Source organism: Fukomys damarensis, unplaced genomic scaffold (genome assembly GCF_012274545.1).
Source record: "Fukomys damarensis isolate Sample0158 unplaced genomic scaffold, DMR_v1.0_HiC HiC_scaffold_1, whole genome shotgun sequence".
NCBI lineage: Eukaryota > Metazoa > Chordata > Mammalia > Rodentia > Bathyergidae > Fukomys > Fukomys damarensis.
Window position 1 is genome coordinate 27797069 of NW_022900913.1, and position 18370 is coordinate 27815438.

The 18370-nt window shown below is 35.2% G+C and overlaps 1 protein-coding gene across 1 annotated transcript; it reads right to left on the minus strand.

Annotated features, from left to right (window-relative positions):
- Positions 1-858: 858 nt before the first annotated feature.
- Positions 859-10304, minus strand: LOC104849169 (UDP-glucuronosyltransferase 3A2). Its single transcript, XM_019204728.1, is given in 7 exon segments — positions 859-1096; positions 1098-1127; positions 2233-2366; positions 2368-2426; positions 4038-4269; positions 6478-6653; positions 10292-10304. Coding segments are annotated over 7 exon segments (882 nt in total).
- Positions 10305-18370: the final 8066 nt, after the last annotated feature.

Consider the following 18370-nt stretch of genomic DNA (forward strand, 5'->3'; position numbering starts at 1 on the left):
TTTTCTGAAGCTTACTAATTCTTGGACTGAGCAGGTACTATATCTTATGACTCACAAGAGTACAGACAGCCATTGTGGACTATCTTTCCTCTAATCCTATAGGCGTGTGTGTGTGTGTGTGTGTGTGTGTGTGTGTGTGTATGTGTATGCATATATAATCGATTCTGTTCCTCTATGGAGCCCTAACCAATACAGATTTTTTTTTTATCAAGAGTGATTTTAGAGAGACAGAATTATAACAAAAAGTTTTCCTAATCAGTTTAGTAGTTCCTGGAATTGATTCTCTAATTTAATGAGACCTAAAATTCCCATAGTCTCTTTCTGACACTAAAGAAATTACTGATAATGTGTAGTGTGAACTCTTTGAAGAAATATTAAACATAGATGCACTTAATACTCCTAATTCATCACTTGTGAGAAGCAAGGAATTTAATGACTCCATATATGATAATTTTGAATACTTGGGGATGATTAAAAATATGATGACGTTCGCTAGTTCTGCCTGAAATTTCAGAAAGAATAATAAAGGGAAAGAATGAGCTTAGGGATTTGATTTCTCATCTCCAGACATGCTTAGATAAAGTAAAATCACCTAGGTGTGTCCAGAAAAAGAATATGTTCATCTCCATTGCTATAGTCATAGGGTGGAATTTGCCAAAACCAAACGTAAGTCATTATCATCATGACTGGCTGAATTACAATATAATTTTAGCTCTCAATCTCAAAGTATACCTGCACTTAAAGTGAGGGCACTGATTTTAATATAATGAGATTGTCCATACTGAATGTTCTGTGGAGAGGGAATAGTTCAAAAATCAAGGGGAATTCAACACCTTCACACCAAGGCTGTACTTGGTGTCACGTCTTCTTCAGCTTCCTGGACCAACTCAGCCACTTGGCCACTGTGCCTAGAAGCTTCCCACAGAACCAAATGGTGCACAAAATGAGTCCCAGTAGGAACAAGAAGACATCAAGCCAGTACTGTTCATACCATGGCTGCTGGAGCACATAGGACATAAGGTGTATGGCATGCCTGGTCTGTAGAATGTGGTTGATCCAGCCCACCAGTCACTGAGCAGTAGTCAGAGTGCTAGATAGTGCTGGCAGCCACTGCTGAAGACTTGTATCTATTGGCAGAGAAGTGAGGTGACATTATGGAGGTTGTCTCAGGATATCAAACACACACAACACACACAATTTTCTACTTTGCCTACAGGTCATTCTAAAGAAAATGTGTTGGAATGAACTTGTCCCTGAATACCTTAACCCCTTGAAAAACTCAAGAAAACTCTACCAAAAAAGATCAGTAATTAATGCTAAAATTGCAATAAGTATGTGACTAGATCTAGGAAGACTGGTCTGTACCACTAAAATGCTGGTGACATTCTAAAGTAATTGATGCATAAAGATGTATGTGATAAAAGATATGCTTGGTCAGAGTTTTTGTTGCTGGAACCCTAATAAGGTATTTAGTCCTTCTTGCTTGTATGGTCATCATGCTAAATTGGTAGTAAACACGTAGATGTCAGGCCCCTTTTGTTGCCTCATTTGCCTGTGTCTTATGAAAGCCTGCTTCGTAGAAGAAGGTCCTGAAAACATAATAGCAAACAACAGATACACTGCCCTGTCCTCATGAGGCTTGCTTTCAACTCTCTAGAGTGGGGGCACAGACAAGTACTAAGGTCAAAGATAAGGAGTAACTATAGATTCTGTAATATGTTGAGAAGTCAGTAGTAGATGATGATTGGGTAGAGAAAGTGGAGAGGCAAATTATGACTGGCAGTGACTTGAGCTCTCTAAGAAGGCTAACTTGGAAGTGTGACCTCAATGCCATACAGTCAGCCTGTGAGGAGCAAGAAAGTGTTCTAAGGAGCAGAATAGGCAGAGATCCTGAGTCGGGAGAGCAGGCAAGTAGGAGGACACATAAAGAAATCTATGGCTTCACTTGGAATCTACCTTCAGCATCTTCAAACAAAATAGTTCTCAGAACTGACATTGTGCACTTACAAAAAAAAAAAAAATCAGAAAATTATTCTCAGTAAATTAACTGAAATCAATCTCCTCAGCAGAGGCAACCAATTGGCTGTTATCACAACACAAATATTATCCCATATGCTGGAAATCTCTGGATTATTGGAAAATAGACCAACAAATTACCCCGTTTTAGAGCTGCATTCATCTTAAAGGAGCACAACACAAGACTGATCCTCTATCTTCTATGACTTCTTTCATTTCAAGAGCCAATTCTCTGCTGTGAGCATCTTTAACTGAAGTGACACACCAAACTTTTTAGCTTTTATTCAGACCATGTTTTCAAGATGGTCCAAAGGTACAGGAATCCCCACAATGGGCCTGCCATGCTGGATGGGCCTCCATTATGCTATTTGTTCCACAGCGTGTGACAAAGAGGCAGACGCTAGGGTGAGCTACTGAAATAAAGAAGGCTTAACATTTCAGGATGAAAAGCTTCAGAACATCCACTAAAGAAATAGAGCAGGGGGTTTGTATCTGAGGGGACATCACATTGTATTGGACAAAATCAATTCACTCTTTGTAAATAGGGAAGGGTGGGGGGGGTGAGGGGAGGGCAAGGAAATGGGGAAAAAGTGAGAACCAAATTATACCATGGAAAGGTACAAGATCCCAGTGATGAATGTAACTATATTGTGTACCCCAAAAGTACCAATAAACCTAACGGGAAAAAATGAATTCACTGGCTTGTTGGGGCACAGCCAGCAGTGCACTTTATTGGATATCAGATCCAGACTTCCCTCTGCATAAATATTCCTCAGCTCAGCCACAGACTATGAAGAAAGTGCACCAAGGGAGAGCTGTAGAGAAGTTTGACAAACCAGGCATGTTGCTCTCTCAGTCCATCCATCCTTCTCTTCCTGTATCCCCACTTTTCTTCTCTCATCTATCTGTTTTTCTCTGCTTCAGTCATCTCTGTTCTCAATAAAGGATCTACTACTTGTGCTCTATTTATATTTTTAACTTTTTAAATTTGTGCTTGCAGCATAAAATTGTGTTCACTGTGCATAGTTGGTACATTTGCATAACAGATTTTAATTCTTTTACTTCCCCCTTTCCTCTCCTTCCCTTGCTCCTCCCTCCATCTTTACTGCCCCTTTATTTGCAAACTATCCATACCTGTTTCCTATTCCTATATTTTTCCTATTCCTATATTTTGTTGTGCACTTTAAATTATATATACTAAGAGAAACTATGCACTATTTAAGCGTGTGTGTTTAATTTATTTCACTTAATATTATAGTCTTAAAGAGCATCCATTTTCCTACAAATGAATCAAAGTTATCCTTCTTTATAGCAGAGTAGTACTCAACTGGGCATAATAGCATTTTCTTTATTCATTCATCTGTTCATGGACACGCAGACCATTTGCAAGATGTAGCTGTTATGAGATGTGCTATCATAATATAGTAAGAATGTCACTATAAAATGATGTCTCAATTTTGGTAAGATATCTACAAGGAGAATACAGCTGGATAGAATAGAATTTCTAGTTTTAGCTTTCTGGGAAATTTCCATACTAATTTCCATAACAGTTGCACTGGTACATATTCCCATCAAGAATGTAGGAAGGCTTTTTTCCCCCCCCTCTGGGTACTCACCATGTTTGTATAAGGTAATAAATATATTAAACACAACTTAGGAAGATCACTGAAAGTATTAGTAATGTATCCCTGGATTTATGTTCTTGAAATTCACAAATCCCACTTTATAGTATGGTCAAGATGCAAATTCAAATTATAACTGCAAGTTGGAGGATTCATACGTGGCATGGATTAGAGAACAAGAGGAAATTGTTTTGGGCAGTTGGAAAGTACAGATTGATTTTCTAAGAACAGCAGCTGGCTATTTCTTTCCTACCCTCAGGAGACTTAAATTCACATTTCTGTAAGTATTTTTTACACTAAACAAATACACTCTACACCCACCCAGGTCAAAATTAGGACACTGTTGCAGCCAGAGGATATGTCAATGAAAATAGAAAAACAGATGTATACAGTACTTACCCAGGAGGTCATTTTGAGGAATCTAGTCTATTACTTTTACATTTTGAGCTAATTTGACATCACTTGGCTAAAGAGAATGACTACACTTTCATATCACTCCTTGGGAGAGGTTAGCAGAAGCATTGTTCACCTCCTTAATGATTTCATGGGTCTGGTACCTGCTCACAACAGAGCCCAGGGCCACTGGAACAAAACTGGAGTCATTAAACTTGTCAATGAAGTTCCCTAAGTCCTGAAAGAGGTAGCAAATAAAATTAAGTCACAGAGTTCTTTCTGAAAGCTAGGTGGCTTTGAAATGATAGAGCATGCAGTAATCTACCTTCCTTTAAATGCCTACTGCTCACTCTCTTGGAACACTTTTCATAGCCCATGATATATCTCAGTTGTCAGGTATACTGTGGGTGGTCTGAGAGGTCACTGTTATACCTGTCAACATTTCCCATTTAAATATGTTTGGAAAACTATTCATGAATTTGAAGGGCTGTACTTGTTAGTAGCCATCACAACAGTTCATATTGTGTATGAGATACTTATCGTGCAATGAGTCATTAACATTTCCCAGTCTTCAGTGTTCATTTTGAACCATATTTTATGAAATTACAAAAGTGCAATGAATGGATATCTTTCTTTATTGAAGTCCTGATGAAGTTTCAGGATCATGCTTACTCCCATTATAATTTCTGGGAAATATGGAGATTTGGGAGTTTTCCAATGATGGACTAGAACCTTAGTTTCTAGGAGAGTGGGTGTTCTTGTCAAGTAGTTGGCCTTCTGAAGACAAAGGAGAAAAAGCTGGAGGAATATAGCTATCATATGTATTAGAGGCAAATTGAGTAAGACTCTTTCCACTACACCTAATACAGAATTTAACACTTTGGCTTCAAAATTTTGTGTCTTTTTGATACACTGACATTAGTCACCTATCCTCTACCTATCTTCTAGGTGATTAATACCTAGGGAATTAGAAAAGCACACTTCAGAGTGTGTCTGAAAGGTCATGGATGTATGACCTTGGATAATATGCTTAGACTTTAGCCCCTTACTCTCCGGGGCTGCTCTTCTTGTCTTTGTGGCTGCCATGAACTAAACAGCTTTGCACTACCATACTCTTACACCATAATATTGCTATGAAGCCAGACAACAATAGACTGAACCATCTGAAAACCTGAGCCAAATAACATCTCTTCTTCTTTAAGGTGTGTGTATTAGTTATATTGTATAGGAAACTTGACTAATAAAGAAATTGGTACTGAAGTGTGGTTATTGCTGGGACTATACCTAACCACGAAGTTCAGAAGCTTTTGTAATAATTTGTGGGAGAAATTTTCAAAAGTTTGGCAATTCTGGATACAGGAGTTCTAGAACGCTGTAAGCAAAATCTAATAGGTAACTAAATCAGAGCTCAGAAGACTAGAATGCTGATAAAAATGTAGATAGTACAGTCAAACTCATGTGGTGTCAGATGGAGACTATTGGGATTTAGAACACAGGACTTGCATATTACGTTCTGGAAAGAATTTGTCTACTTATTGCACATGTCCTGAGACTGCAGCACTTTTAGTTTATGGGCTATGCACTCATCATCTCATGAAGGACATTTCAAGGCAACACAGTGTTCAGCTGGCAGAATGCATACTCCCAGCTGCTTTTAGTGAGAATCTAGGGGAAAGAGCAGAGCATAAATATTTCAAAATATTAAATTTTGTCCTGGAAGGAACTATATGGAAAGTTGAGGGTCAAAGGATGTGTGGATCCAAGAAATGAACAACTTTGAAGGTAAGAAGGTTTTCTGAGTCCAACTGTAGAATCAGAAGCATCCTGCCTTATCCATTGCATCCTGAAGTGTGTAAAAGCCTATCAAATAAATCCTCATATAATATCTGATATAAATTTGAGAAATATGTATTCTTCTACTATTGGTTAGAATCACTCTGTTTCTCACGGATCTAGTTGGTTTGTGGTGTTATTCTAAGTGACTTTCTTTCTGACTATATATCTAGGTAATCTTTCCATTGTAAAATATGGAATACTAAAAACTCCAGCTATTTTTGTAGCAATGTATACTTCTCCCTAATGTTTATACACCCTTTTCTTCATCTACTCTTGTACTTTGTTGTTTGGTATATGTATGTATATCACTCCTATCTTTTTATAAATGGTTTGTTTCAGGAACAGCAAAAAAAATATTTATAATGTTGTAGTCATTTATTTTAATATAAACATAAAATTTTATATTATTAGATGTCCACTGCCTCTTGTGAATGCTTTTTACCAAAAAAAAAAGTTGCATTTGTCAGATTTAAAAAATAGCAACCTCACCTCTATTTAATCCTCAGATGACTCAAAGATTGACTTAATACCCTATGCTGGTCAATTTTTCAGAGGCTACATAAAATACTCAGTATTCATAACTGAAAAGAGGACAAGTACGTTTGCGTACAGCGGTAGTGGTCTCAGTCAGTTGGCTCCGAAGGAGAAACGTTGTGGTAGAAGGCTTGGAAGTACGAAGTGCTGCCTTCGTGGTGGCCGTGAAGCACAGCACAGCTAAAGACCACCAGCAGTGTGTGCGAAACATCTCCTTACACTCGCAGTAACTCTGTGCGAGGTCATTTGGTGCTAAACGTTACAACTGCCAAGGAGGAAAATACTGAATTACTGCTAAGAATTAACCATAAACTACTTCATAATTAATACAGGTTCACAGTTCATGCCTGTGGTTTTGTGTTTGTTGTTTTGTGTTTTTTTTTTAAGTGCACAAGATTTAAATTTATGGTTGTGAACACTGTTTGTCTGTTTTTCTAAGTAGATTCACAAGATGAATAAAAATTCACTTTTCTCAGTTAAAAAAAAAAAAGAAAGAGCACCAAAGAGGAAGGGGAGAGGACCAGGTGTAGACCCCCTTGTCACATCTCCTTGACCTACACAGACATACCCACAAGGGTGCTTTACTCATACCCTGAGCGGTTCCAAAGAAAATCAAGTTGACAATTGAGCTTAAACATCACATACTATAAAATGTACTTTTAACAGTGCTTTATCATTTATTTATCCAAAACATTTCCTTTTTTTCTCATTGAGTTTATTGGTACATTTTAGGTATACAGTACAGTTACATTCATCATTGGGATCTTGTACCTTTACAGGACAGGTCTTGGTTTTCTCATTTTTTCTCCATACCCCTGCCCTTCCTTCACGCCCTCCTCCCTTCCCTATTTACAAATACTTTATTTCCATTTTCTCATATTTTCCCTTATTACCTTTTCCCTGCCCTACCCACTTCTCTTACACTTTTAGCCCTTTTCTTCCTATCTCACATTGTCAATTATATCGTTAGGATCTTATGTACCATTATAGTTTTTCACACCAGGGAAACTATTCAGTATTGACCCATGTGTGACTTATTTATTTCACTTAGGAGCATATCCTCAATATGTATCCATTTTCCTATGAATGAATCTAATTTCTCATTCTTTATGGCTGAGTACTATTCCATTTTAAGGAAAAACCACATCTTCTTTATCCAGTCTCCAACTGATGGACAAATAGGCTCTTTCCAAGTTTTAGCTATTACAAACTGTGCTGCTATAAACATAGGTGTGCATATATCACTGTGATATATTCTTTTAATTCTTTTCGAAATATACCCAGTGGAGGGATGGCTGGGTCAAATGGAACCTCTAATCCCAGCTTTTTCAGGTATCTCCATATTGATTTCCATAGTGGTTGCACCAGTCTGCACTCCCACCAACAATGGAGAAGGTAGACCACAATGTTAAGTGAAATAAATTAGACACACAAACATAAATATATGGTTTCTCTTATATGAGAAACATAAAGGATAAATAATTTCAAGGGCAAGATAAGAGACGATAAGAAACAAGGTGAAAGATCATTTGCAAATAGGAAAGGAAACAAGAGATGCTGGGGAAGAAGAGGGAGCTAAGAAGAAGAGGGTGTAAAAGCATTAAGATGTGCTGTTAGCATTTACCAACTCCTCACAATGAATGTAATCACTATGTACTAATAAAAATTTTTAAAAGGTGACAGCAGCACACCTGCTCAAGGAGAATGGAGCTTTCCAAAAATGGGTACAGTTCCTTCTTTTCCTTTTTGATTCCATCCAGTCTACACTGCATTGATCGGTGTCACCCACAACCGAGATGGTATTTGTGCCCTCAGCGTGCAGGCCTACATGTCAGTTGGCCACGGGCCCACACTGAGCTGTACATTAGTGATCTGCTAAGCCTTTCTTACTCCAGCCAACTTGAAATGGCACAGTTACAGTCATAATTGTTTTCTCAAGGCCTTTTTCAGTATTTATGAAGAAAGCCATACAGTTTTTCTTGATATATAAATATATATATGTAAATTCCTGTAATATTATATAATGTGTACATTTCTTGGAAAAAACTAAACTTGCATAAATCCTGCCATTTTTTTAAAGTAGTAGTGGATTGTTTTAGCTAATATGTATTCATCTTTATTTTTTGTTATTCACAGAAATATTGTTTCCTTGTCATGCTTAAGGCGTTTTGCCTTAAAATCAATTCATATTATTCTTGTTTTTCATTTTTATTCTTGTGATACTCTTTTTGATGCTATCTTCATTATATTTAGATGTCAATGATGTGCCAGGCAGGAACAATTTTGCAAACAAAACAATAAAAGTATTGTTCTTTATAATTTATATTTGAGAAGAGAGATGAGCAATATAGCATAATAGATTAGTTAGCAATAAAGAATGTGGTGAAACAGAGAAGGCATTTATGAGAGATGGCTTCATCCTAAAGACCTGGAAGAAGAGGCAAGCTCACCATGCAGATGCTTGGTGTTTAATAAATGAGTACATGCAGAGGGGCACTTTTATGGCCAGTGTTTCTAAGTCTGGTGTCTGATAACAATCCTCATAGCCACGCTAAGTAGCATTACATTATATTATGAACTATCTCCTTTTATTTTTTTAACAAAAAATAAGTCTGAGGTTGAGTTTTGACAAGTGCCTAACTTTACCAAGGTCCCCAAACACCACGTTAAGAGATGACCCTTTCATATCAATTTTAATAATTTGTGAAGTTTTTACTTTTTGTATACATAGTCATGGTGCTAAATTAAGGCTTCTCTTCATTTGGCTTTTTAGTTTGCTCTTCTTGTCTTGTTATTAGTAACATAAATTGTTGCATAGAATCGGTGATTGTCTTCTGGCTTTCAAAGGAAAAGATTGTAGCATTAATGATTACATTTGCAGTTTTGACTTCTCTGTCCACATAGAGAGATACATATCCTTTATTGGAAAAAAGAATTCTTGAATTTTTGCTAAGGATTTTAAAATCATAAATGAATATTAAATTTTATCAAAATGTTTTCTGAATCTATTTGAGATGGTCACATGATTCTATCCATTTGACCTATTAATGTTATTTGTACTAATGACTTTATTTTTAAAATCTTTAAACTTTTGCAATATGCACATAAGAAAAATGTATAGAATATAAATATATAATATAGTGAATTTAAGTATAAACTTGCTTATTTTAAAAATGCTACTTTTTTTATATATCCCTGAGTCAAAAGTATTATCCTGACTTTCATAGGAAATCACTTCATTTGTCTTTCCTTATAGTTTGGCCAACTTTACTCAAAAATTTAAACAATAATATTAAGTTTGGGGCTATTTTTATTATTTTGCTGTTTGGTTTTGTTATTTTTTTTATCACTTCACTTTTCCTCCTTTGGAAGCTATATCCTGCTTCTATTCTTTCAATGATTACTACAATGATTATAACATTCATCCTTCTCAAAATCTAACTTACAAAGAAAATTTAAATGTTTTTATCATAATGAACTGATAAATGTTTAAGGAAACAAATTATACAGATTTCAACATTGTCCAATGTATATGAGATCTGATTGAGAAATAGGATGAATGTGTAATTTTAAGAAATGTATTGCTATAAAAAAATATACATTGCCAGTAATCCTCCTTATTCCCCCTCACTTCAAGCACACTATTTTTTTCTCATTGAGTTTATTGGTACATTCTAGGTATACAGTACAGTTACATTCATCATTGGGATCTTGTACCTTTACATGACAGGTCTTGGTTCTCATTTTTGCCCTTGTCCCTGCCCTCCCTTCAAATACACGTATTCCATCATTTTTGCTACTTTCTGAAGCAATTTTGGCAATCCTTTTTCCCGTCTTTAATTGTGTTGGAATGGCTGCCTTTGTGTCTTGATTTGATTCAAAATATTTACCTTTCATGGTCATTTTGACTCTGGGAAAGAACCACAAGTCACAGGGTGCTGGATCCAGTGGCTAAAGAAGATGCAGACACACCACGCATGCCCGCTTCTCCATTGGATGGCGCTCAGCAGCAGCCTTTACCAAACTTCTTTTTAATCAGACCTCATAAATACACGCACAAAGGGAGTCTTCCAGAACAGCTTCAGTAAGTGGCAGGAATGGTGGGATGAGTGTGTGCAAAGCGGAGGAGTATTTTGAGGAGGATAAATGGCAATGTGTGTTTTGCTGTAACAATTTATTTCAATGTAAACATTCACCATACTTTTATCACACCTCATACATGTATCAAAACATCACATGGTACCCCATAAATATGTATAATTTTTATGTTTCTATGACTCAGTTTAAAATAAATTTAAATTTTATAGTGTTTAAGTTAAGTAATATCTTTACCCTCCTACTGGATATTGCCACAAACTTCTAACATTATAATACCATTCCTCCACTTCATATTTATATAAGGAGTTGTATAATTTAACTTTATCTAGTCAACATTTTTATTATAAAATAAAATGTACGTGTAGAAACATAAAAGTCTGTACTACTCAGCAATTAATTGCAAAGTGAGCACCTATAAAACCATCTCTGAAATCAAGACACGGAAGTCATGCAGCAATCCTGAAATCATCTTAATCACTAATCGTTTTTCTCCTCAAAGGTAAGCAATAGCCTGATATAGACAATTTATTCCTTGCTTTTGTTATAGTGTTACCACAAGCCATTCATCTTTAAATGCTACAGTTTAGGTTTGACAGCTTTTGAAATTTATGTAAATGGAATTATTATATTTTTAAACTTTCCTTCTTTTGATTTTTTTTTTCTCATTGAGTTTATCTTGTACCTTTACATGACAGGTCTTGGTTCTCATTTTTTCCCTTATCGCTGCCTTCCCTTCACTTCTTCCTACCCTCATTTACAATCCTTCTTTTGATTTTTACTGTAGTTGTGAGTTTAACCTATATTATTTTATGGCAATAATTAATTCACTTTAATTTACTCATATATCTGTCTATCCAGTTGGATAATATATCCATTGTGTTGGTTATATTGTTTATAGTTGTGGTTATTATAAATAGCGCTTACATGAACATTCTTTTATGTGTCTCTTGGTACATATATACACATATTCTTGATCTTACAGTGAAATAGTTGGGTATACTTGATTCAGCTTTAGTAGATATTACCAAAATAGTTTTTGTTTTTGGTACTGGAAATCGAACTCGGGTCTTTACGCTTGTGAGGCAGGCAAAATATTTCTTTAAATATATTTACCCCATTATTCCCCTCAAGCCCATCCCCTCCCTATGTACGGAAGCTGTTTCCTTTTTTCCTTCTATCTTCACTTCGTTGCTTGTCCCTTCCTTTCTCTCTCCTTCCTCCCTTGTCCAAACTACTTTTAAGATGATGGTACAGCTTATACTCTCTGCCCTACTGCTTCATTCTTGCCAATATTTACTACTATTATTTTTAAATTTTGCCATTCTGATGGGTATGCTGAGGCACTTTAATTTGCTGATCAATAACTCTAATGAACACAATATATGGATTATATTTAGATATCCCCCCAAAGACTCATGCTGTCATGGATGGGTCTTTTCAGAGGTTGCTTGATATAGGGTGTGTAAATATGGATTATGGATGTGTGATAACTAAATTATCACACTGCTGATTGGGTTAACACAGTGTTACGGTCAGGGTGGACAATGGATAGGGTCACTCTGAGTGTGGGTGTCACCAACCAACAGGCTTATAGCCAGACTGGAATAAAAGGGAATGAGAGGTCCCGATGCTCCTGCTTGCCGTTCTACGAGCTTTCTCCTGAGCCAGCGCCTCTGCCGTGCTGCCTTGCGTTGGAGCCAGCTGATTATGAACTGAAACCTTTACAAACTGTAAGCTACAATAAACCTTTTCTCCTTTAATTTGTGAGCACTTTGTTCCAGCAATGAGGCAGTAACTAAGACATTGAATATTTTATTTTGTATAGGGAGGGCCTGATCAAGTTTTTCTTTTACTTTAATCTACGATTCCACTAGATGCAAATGACCTTGAAAACGTAATGTAGCTGTAGTACACAGGAAGAGAAAATGAATTTTCTGAGCAGTCTATAATTTTGTCACTTAATATAAAACATTTCAGTGTGTTAAATTTGTTCATTTTTATTTCATAAAGGGTGTGGATTTTTCTAATAATTTTCTTCATCTAGTGAAATTACCATAAAATTCTGCTTCTCTTTGCAGTCAGATATGAAGCCTTATTACCCTGGTAATCTTGCTTACAAAGTTGCGTTGACTTGGTCCTCTTGACTTCCATAGGGTTGCTATTTTTGGCGGGGGGTACTGGGGATTGAACTCAGGTCCTTGCGCTTGCGAGGCAGGCCACCGAACCACTGAGCTAAATCCCTGGGCCCCATAGGGTTGTTTGTACTCTACTTTGCAGGCTGAGAAACAGCTATTCCCTGAACTCTAAAGAGCAGAAAATAGAACAGATGTTTCTGTGGTTATGTAGCATTGTCTACATTTGGATAATGAATGTACATATAGATGTACATTTTTTCCATTTCCTGGAAGGTCAGTCTTTTCTGTCCCTGTTCAGAGAATGATTTACATTGCTTTCTCGATCCATTCCTTCGTCAAATCACATGAATGGGCACCATTCTAATATTTAAAATACATTACTGAAGAGAACACATTCATAAAACTTACATTTTGGGGACAGTGCACAAACAAGGAGGCATAATGAATAAAATATATAGTATGTGAGAAGATGAAAGTATACAGAAATAAAAGAATTAGTCCAGTTAAGAGGGCTGAGAATGCTGAAGCAGTAAGGAGTGGCTTTAATGGATAATGAAGTTTCTAATTTTAAAAAAGGTAGTTGGAGGTCAGGGATTTAGCTCAGTGGTTCCACCACCTGCCTTGCAAGCATAAGGTCCCGGGTTCAATCCCCAGTACTAACAAAAAAAAAAAAAAAAAAAAAAAAAAAAAAAAGGAGTCTCATTGAGAATGATGAATTGAAATCCAATGAATTCAAAGTTAGTTAAAATTTTACAAATGGATCAGTATACCTTACTGCAGCACTTCTCCAACGTGCATCCCGACACGCTGTTGGTTACTCTTATTCACTTAAATTTATGGATGTTATCTTTTTAAATCTACAGATCCTCTCTCCCTCCATCCCTTTCTTTACTTTGTAATTTATCTGTTGAATAACCCAGAGAATTTGAAACTTTCAATCCCAGACCAGTGCTAAATTCTTAACCCCTTTGTTCTGCAGTTCCTACCCCTTTTTGAAACCTTCTTAGATAAGCAGCTACTAGATCTGGTTGTCCAGAATGCAGACAGCCACTGTGGACTCTCCTGCTTCTGATTGTTAATCTATCTAAAACATTCTACTGATTCTTTCCTTCTAGAACCCTAACCAATACATTAAGAAAGCACTCTACCACAGAGCTACATCCCTAGCCCTTTTTTATTTTTAAGAGACAGAGTGTCAGTAAGTTTCCCAGGCTAGTCTTAAACTTGGCAACCCTTCTGCAGGCTCCCAATTACCTGGAATTACAGGCAGACATCACCGTGTCCAGCCTTATTTTTGAGTGAGATTTTTTATGCATAGTTTTGTTTAGATGTTTTCATATTTGTGTTGTAAATTCCGCATCAGATGTCTTTTGCAAATATTTTTCTTCCAGCCGCTGGCTTGTCTTTTCATTCTCTTACAGTGTATTGTTCAGAGTGAAGTTTTAATTTTAATGAAGTCTAACTCTCAAACTTTTCTTCAGTGGATTATAATTTTAGCATTGTATCTAAACACTCATAGACAAACCCAAGATCACCTGGATTCTTTCCTGTTATATTCTAGACATTTTGTAGTTTTGAGTTTTACTTTTAGGTCTATAGACAATTTTGAGTTAATTTTTGTGAAAGCTATAAGATCAGTGCACAGACACATTTTTTGCATGTGGATGCTCAGTTGTTCCAGTACATTTGTTGAAAAAAACTCTTCTGTCCATTGAATTGCCTTTGTTCCTTTGTCAGATATGAGCTTAATTACTTATATGGATCTATCCCTGCGTTATTTTGTTCTATTTATCTATTTATTGTTCACTAATACCACAATGTCTTAATTATTGAATCTTTGTTACCTTTTTTCAGCTAGGGTTAGTCCTCTGAATTTGTTCTCTATTGAGTTAGCTCTTCTGAGTATTTTACTTCTACATATGAACTTTAGAATCAGTTTGTCAATAGCCGCAAAACAACATATTAGAATTTTGGATTGAATGAGGAAGAAATTATATCTTCACAATATTGAGCATTCTCCTTCATGAATATGGATTATCTCTCATTTATTTAGTTCTCTGATTTCTCATCAGAGTTTTGTAGTTTTCTTCATATGGCTCTTGTACAGACTTTCTTGGATTTACCTAAGCATTTTTGGAATGCTTATATGTTATTGTGTAATTTAAAATTTCAATTATTTATTTTTGGCATATAGAGAAGTAAATTGCTTTATGTTTCTTGGTAAGGCTAGTTAAAATTCTATCACTTTATCCATCTTTTAACAGAGCCACCTTTTGGATTTGTTAAATTTTTCTTTTTTTTCCTATTTTCAATTTTATTGGTTTCTATGCCAATTGTTTCAACAATGAGCACAAATAAAGTAACTGTGGTACCTAAAACATATTTTTTCACACTATTTAATTATTTATCTTAAAAGATTCTTTTGTAAAGTTTGCTAATAAACTTTTAAAGAAAAAGAATGCCCAAATCTACTTGAGTTTATCTCAAATGAAATGTATAAACAATTAACAAAATTCTTCGTAATTATAGAAATGTAGTTTATTTCATGCAAGGCTACAACGATTTTCTATAATTTAACAACTAATCATATAAACATTTCAAAAAATTCATTACATCACAATAAATTACAGTACTACAAAGGAACTACAAGTCAAAGAGTTGGTCAAAATCAAACTCAGAAACAATTATGCATAGATAAGGTCAAAAAATGCTAACTTACACTTATAGGTAGCACTTTGCAGCTATTTACAAATACATATTTGAAAGTGTAGTAAGAATTTGCAGAGAAAAATAGTTAAACCTACAACCCATTGGCCAGATAGGAAAACATTTGTCAGATCAGGTAATAATGGCTCATTAAAGATAAATTTGGCATCATGCACTAAAAATGAACATTGTTAACATTATGTGAAACTATGATCAGTTGTACGTTTGAAAAATTTATCTTCTATTTCACCTAATCAACTGAATTAGAGATAGGGAAAATAACAAGCACTTTACTAACGCAACACAGAATAGGCTTTTGGTACAATTTGGTTGGGTTAAAAAACAAATCTATATAGATATTATAGATATGATGTAGGAGTGTTCCAAATTCATGTTATACACTGAACTTTAGAATATTTTTCCTAAGACCTGGTCAGAACTTATCTGAGAAAAAATTTAAAATTGTAAAAGCAATATTACAATCAGTTACTTAAAAAAACAAAAAATAAATAGCAGGAAGTAATAACATCAATATTTGAGCTCTTTTATATTTTTCAATGCCATAATTTATAAATATATATTAGAGTACAATAATTCAAAAGACAGGTCTACATATTCTCTACCTTCTAAATTGAGAAAAATTCAAGTTGGTTTCAAAATATGGACAAAAACAAATCCACTGGATTGCTTAAAAAAAAAATATATATATATATATATATACAGTCTCTCCCCTACAACTTGGGCAGTAGGCAGAAAAAATGTTAGCCAGCATTGTTTTGATAAAGACAGCAGCTCCAAGTAGGTTGATGAGACTTGTTAATAATGTCAACTCTAAATGGTGCCGTACAGTTAAGTTATGACTTTACATATGTCTGCCCAAGTAAGATGCACTTTCTATTCTTTTGAACCAAATACAGTAAAATTTTCCTTTTTCAAAATACTTTGAGATCAAGATAACTACAAAAGAAAAGGTTTTCGGAGGGGAGTTAATTAAAAACAAATACATTTTAAGATACCTATGACAACAGAAATGTCAACAGTCTTGCTTTATTAAGAAATGTACTAGCCAGATATATACCTATAATCCTGGCTACTCAAGAGGCTGAGGCAGGAAGGTCACCTGAGCCCTTAAGTTCAGACTAGCCTGGGCAAAATAGGGAGACCTTGTCAAGAAAGGAAAGGGGAGGGGAAAGGAAGGGAGTAAACAGGGAGTTGAAGAAAGGAGAGGGCAGGAAGCAAGGGGAAAACAAGAGGGGAGGGGAGAAAAGAAAGACTTAATGATTTAAAAAGTATAACAAAGCCTCAGCTGACCTCAATGACCAAATCTTTGAAAAAAAAAAAAATGAAATTGTACTTAAACCAGGCTGGGCATGGAAGGAATTAGAGGTAAGGACATGATCCCTGTCCAGTGGGAAGGGGAGAGCTACTGGAGCTGACAACTCATAGGGTCTGGTCTCTTGGAGTTTGGAAAGGAGATAACTCGGCCAGGTATCTCAAGTATCTGGGCAGGAACAAGTCACTGAGTTAGAAGCACTTTACACAGAGAGGCATTCATTTTTAAGAAAACTTCCTGTAATCTTGTTATACTGTTTCAACTCTCCTAAGGAAAATTTCAATAATATATTATCATTTATGAATTTCTGTTTATGAAAAAAGGTCTCAAGGTTCTGAATGTTTTGGGATTTGTTTTTGTCCATTTTTTGGAAATACATTTTTAAGGGAAAACATTACACTGAAATAATATTTCACTGACATGCCCTCCTTAATGATCCAAGTAAGAACATACTTGACAGTGTACTTCATTTCCTTTCCGATGTGGCGTGGTTGTCTAGCAAAATCTGTTTCACTACTTTACATCAAGTACATTACTGTTATTACAAGTAGTGGGAATTGTAGACAGATGTAGTTCTTTTTTAATGTACTACCCATCAAAAAAAAAACTGTATATGCAAAACAAAAGAAAAATCTATTAGCACTTTGAAAGCCATACCATAAAGAGAGGTCTCAGAAAGGAAGGCATAAGAAAGGAAACAGTGACAAAAATAGCAGAAAAGAAAGACAAAACCTTAAATCCATTTACTTAACATTTAGTACAATCTAGTATACTTCAAGTATGCTAAGGTTTCTCAGGAACGTGTTTTTTAGTGCAAATATACTTTATCTTTTGACTTTCAGGCTTAGCCCACTCAAATCACAAGTACAAAACTTATCTTATTGAACAGTGTGCATTTTAATATAGAGAATGTATTTTTCCCTATGGTAATAATACACCACTAAGAACATTCCCTAAAACTATTAAATATATTGAAAATGAAGTTTGCTATTGAACATAAGTGAAATTCCTTCATTAACATGATAAAACATACTTTAAAAAAAAGCATACATGTTGACTTTCCTACCTACATTTAGCTTTATTCTGCTTAAATTTCAGGATTGATACTTTAAAGAAATAGTAGAAAAAAAAAACCAAATTAACAGTATTACTTTTTGAATTTTTGCATTGTTGAATTCTCTGATCTAGCCTTTGTAAAGGGAAGGGTAGTTTCTTCCACTTTTGTAAAAAGAGAGCCTTTTGTGCCATGAAATTATTCTAAAGCCCCTGTATTCATTTGGAAGAGAGCTAATTTTTAATATTTAGATAAATGCTTTATTTAGGAATGTTTTTTAAGTTAAGCATAGTGGCATTTGGGGAGGCTGAGATAGGACTGTAAATTTAAACACAGCCCAGGCAACTTAGCAACCTGGTAAGATCTTGTCTCAAAGGAAAAAAATTTTAAAAAGGGATGGGATATATCTCAGAACAAGGGCCCTGGGTTCAATCCTCAGTGCTAAACCAAAAAAAAAAAAGTTTTTGACCAAAAATGCTCTCTTGATTATAAGTTATTTGTGTCATTAAAAACTTAAGTAGCAATTTACAAGTGATTCATGAAATTTATAGGTCAGTATTACTTTCTGCAATGGTTATTCTGAATCACTAGCTTACTGAATATCCTTGCTTAACTATTTAGAAAAATAATTTAGAAAACTCTA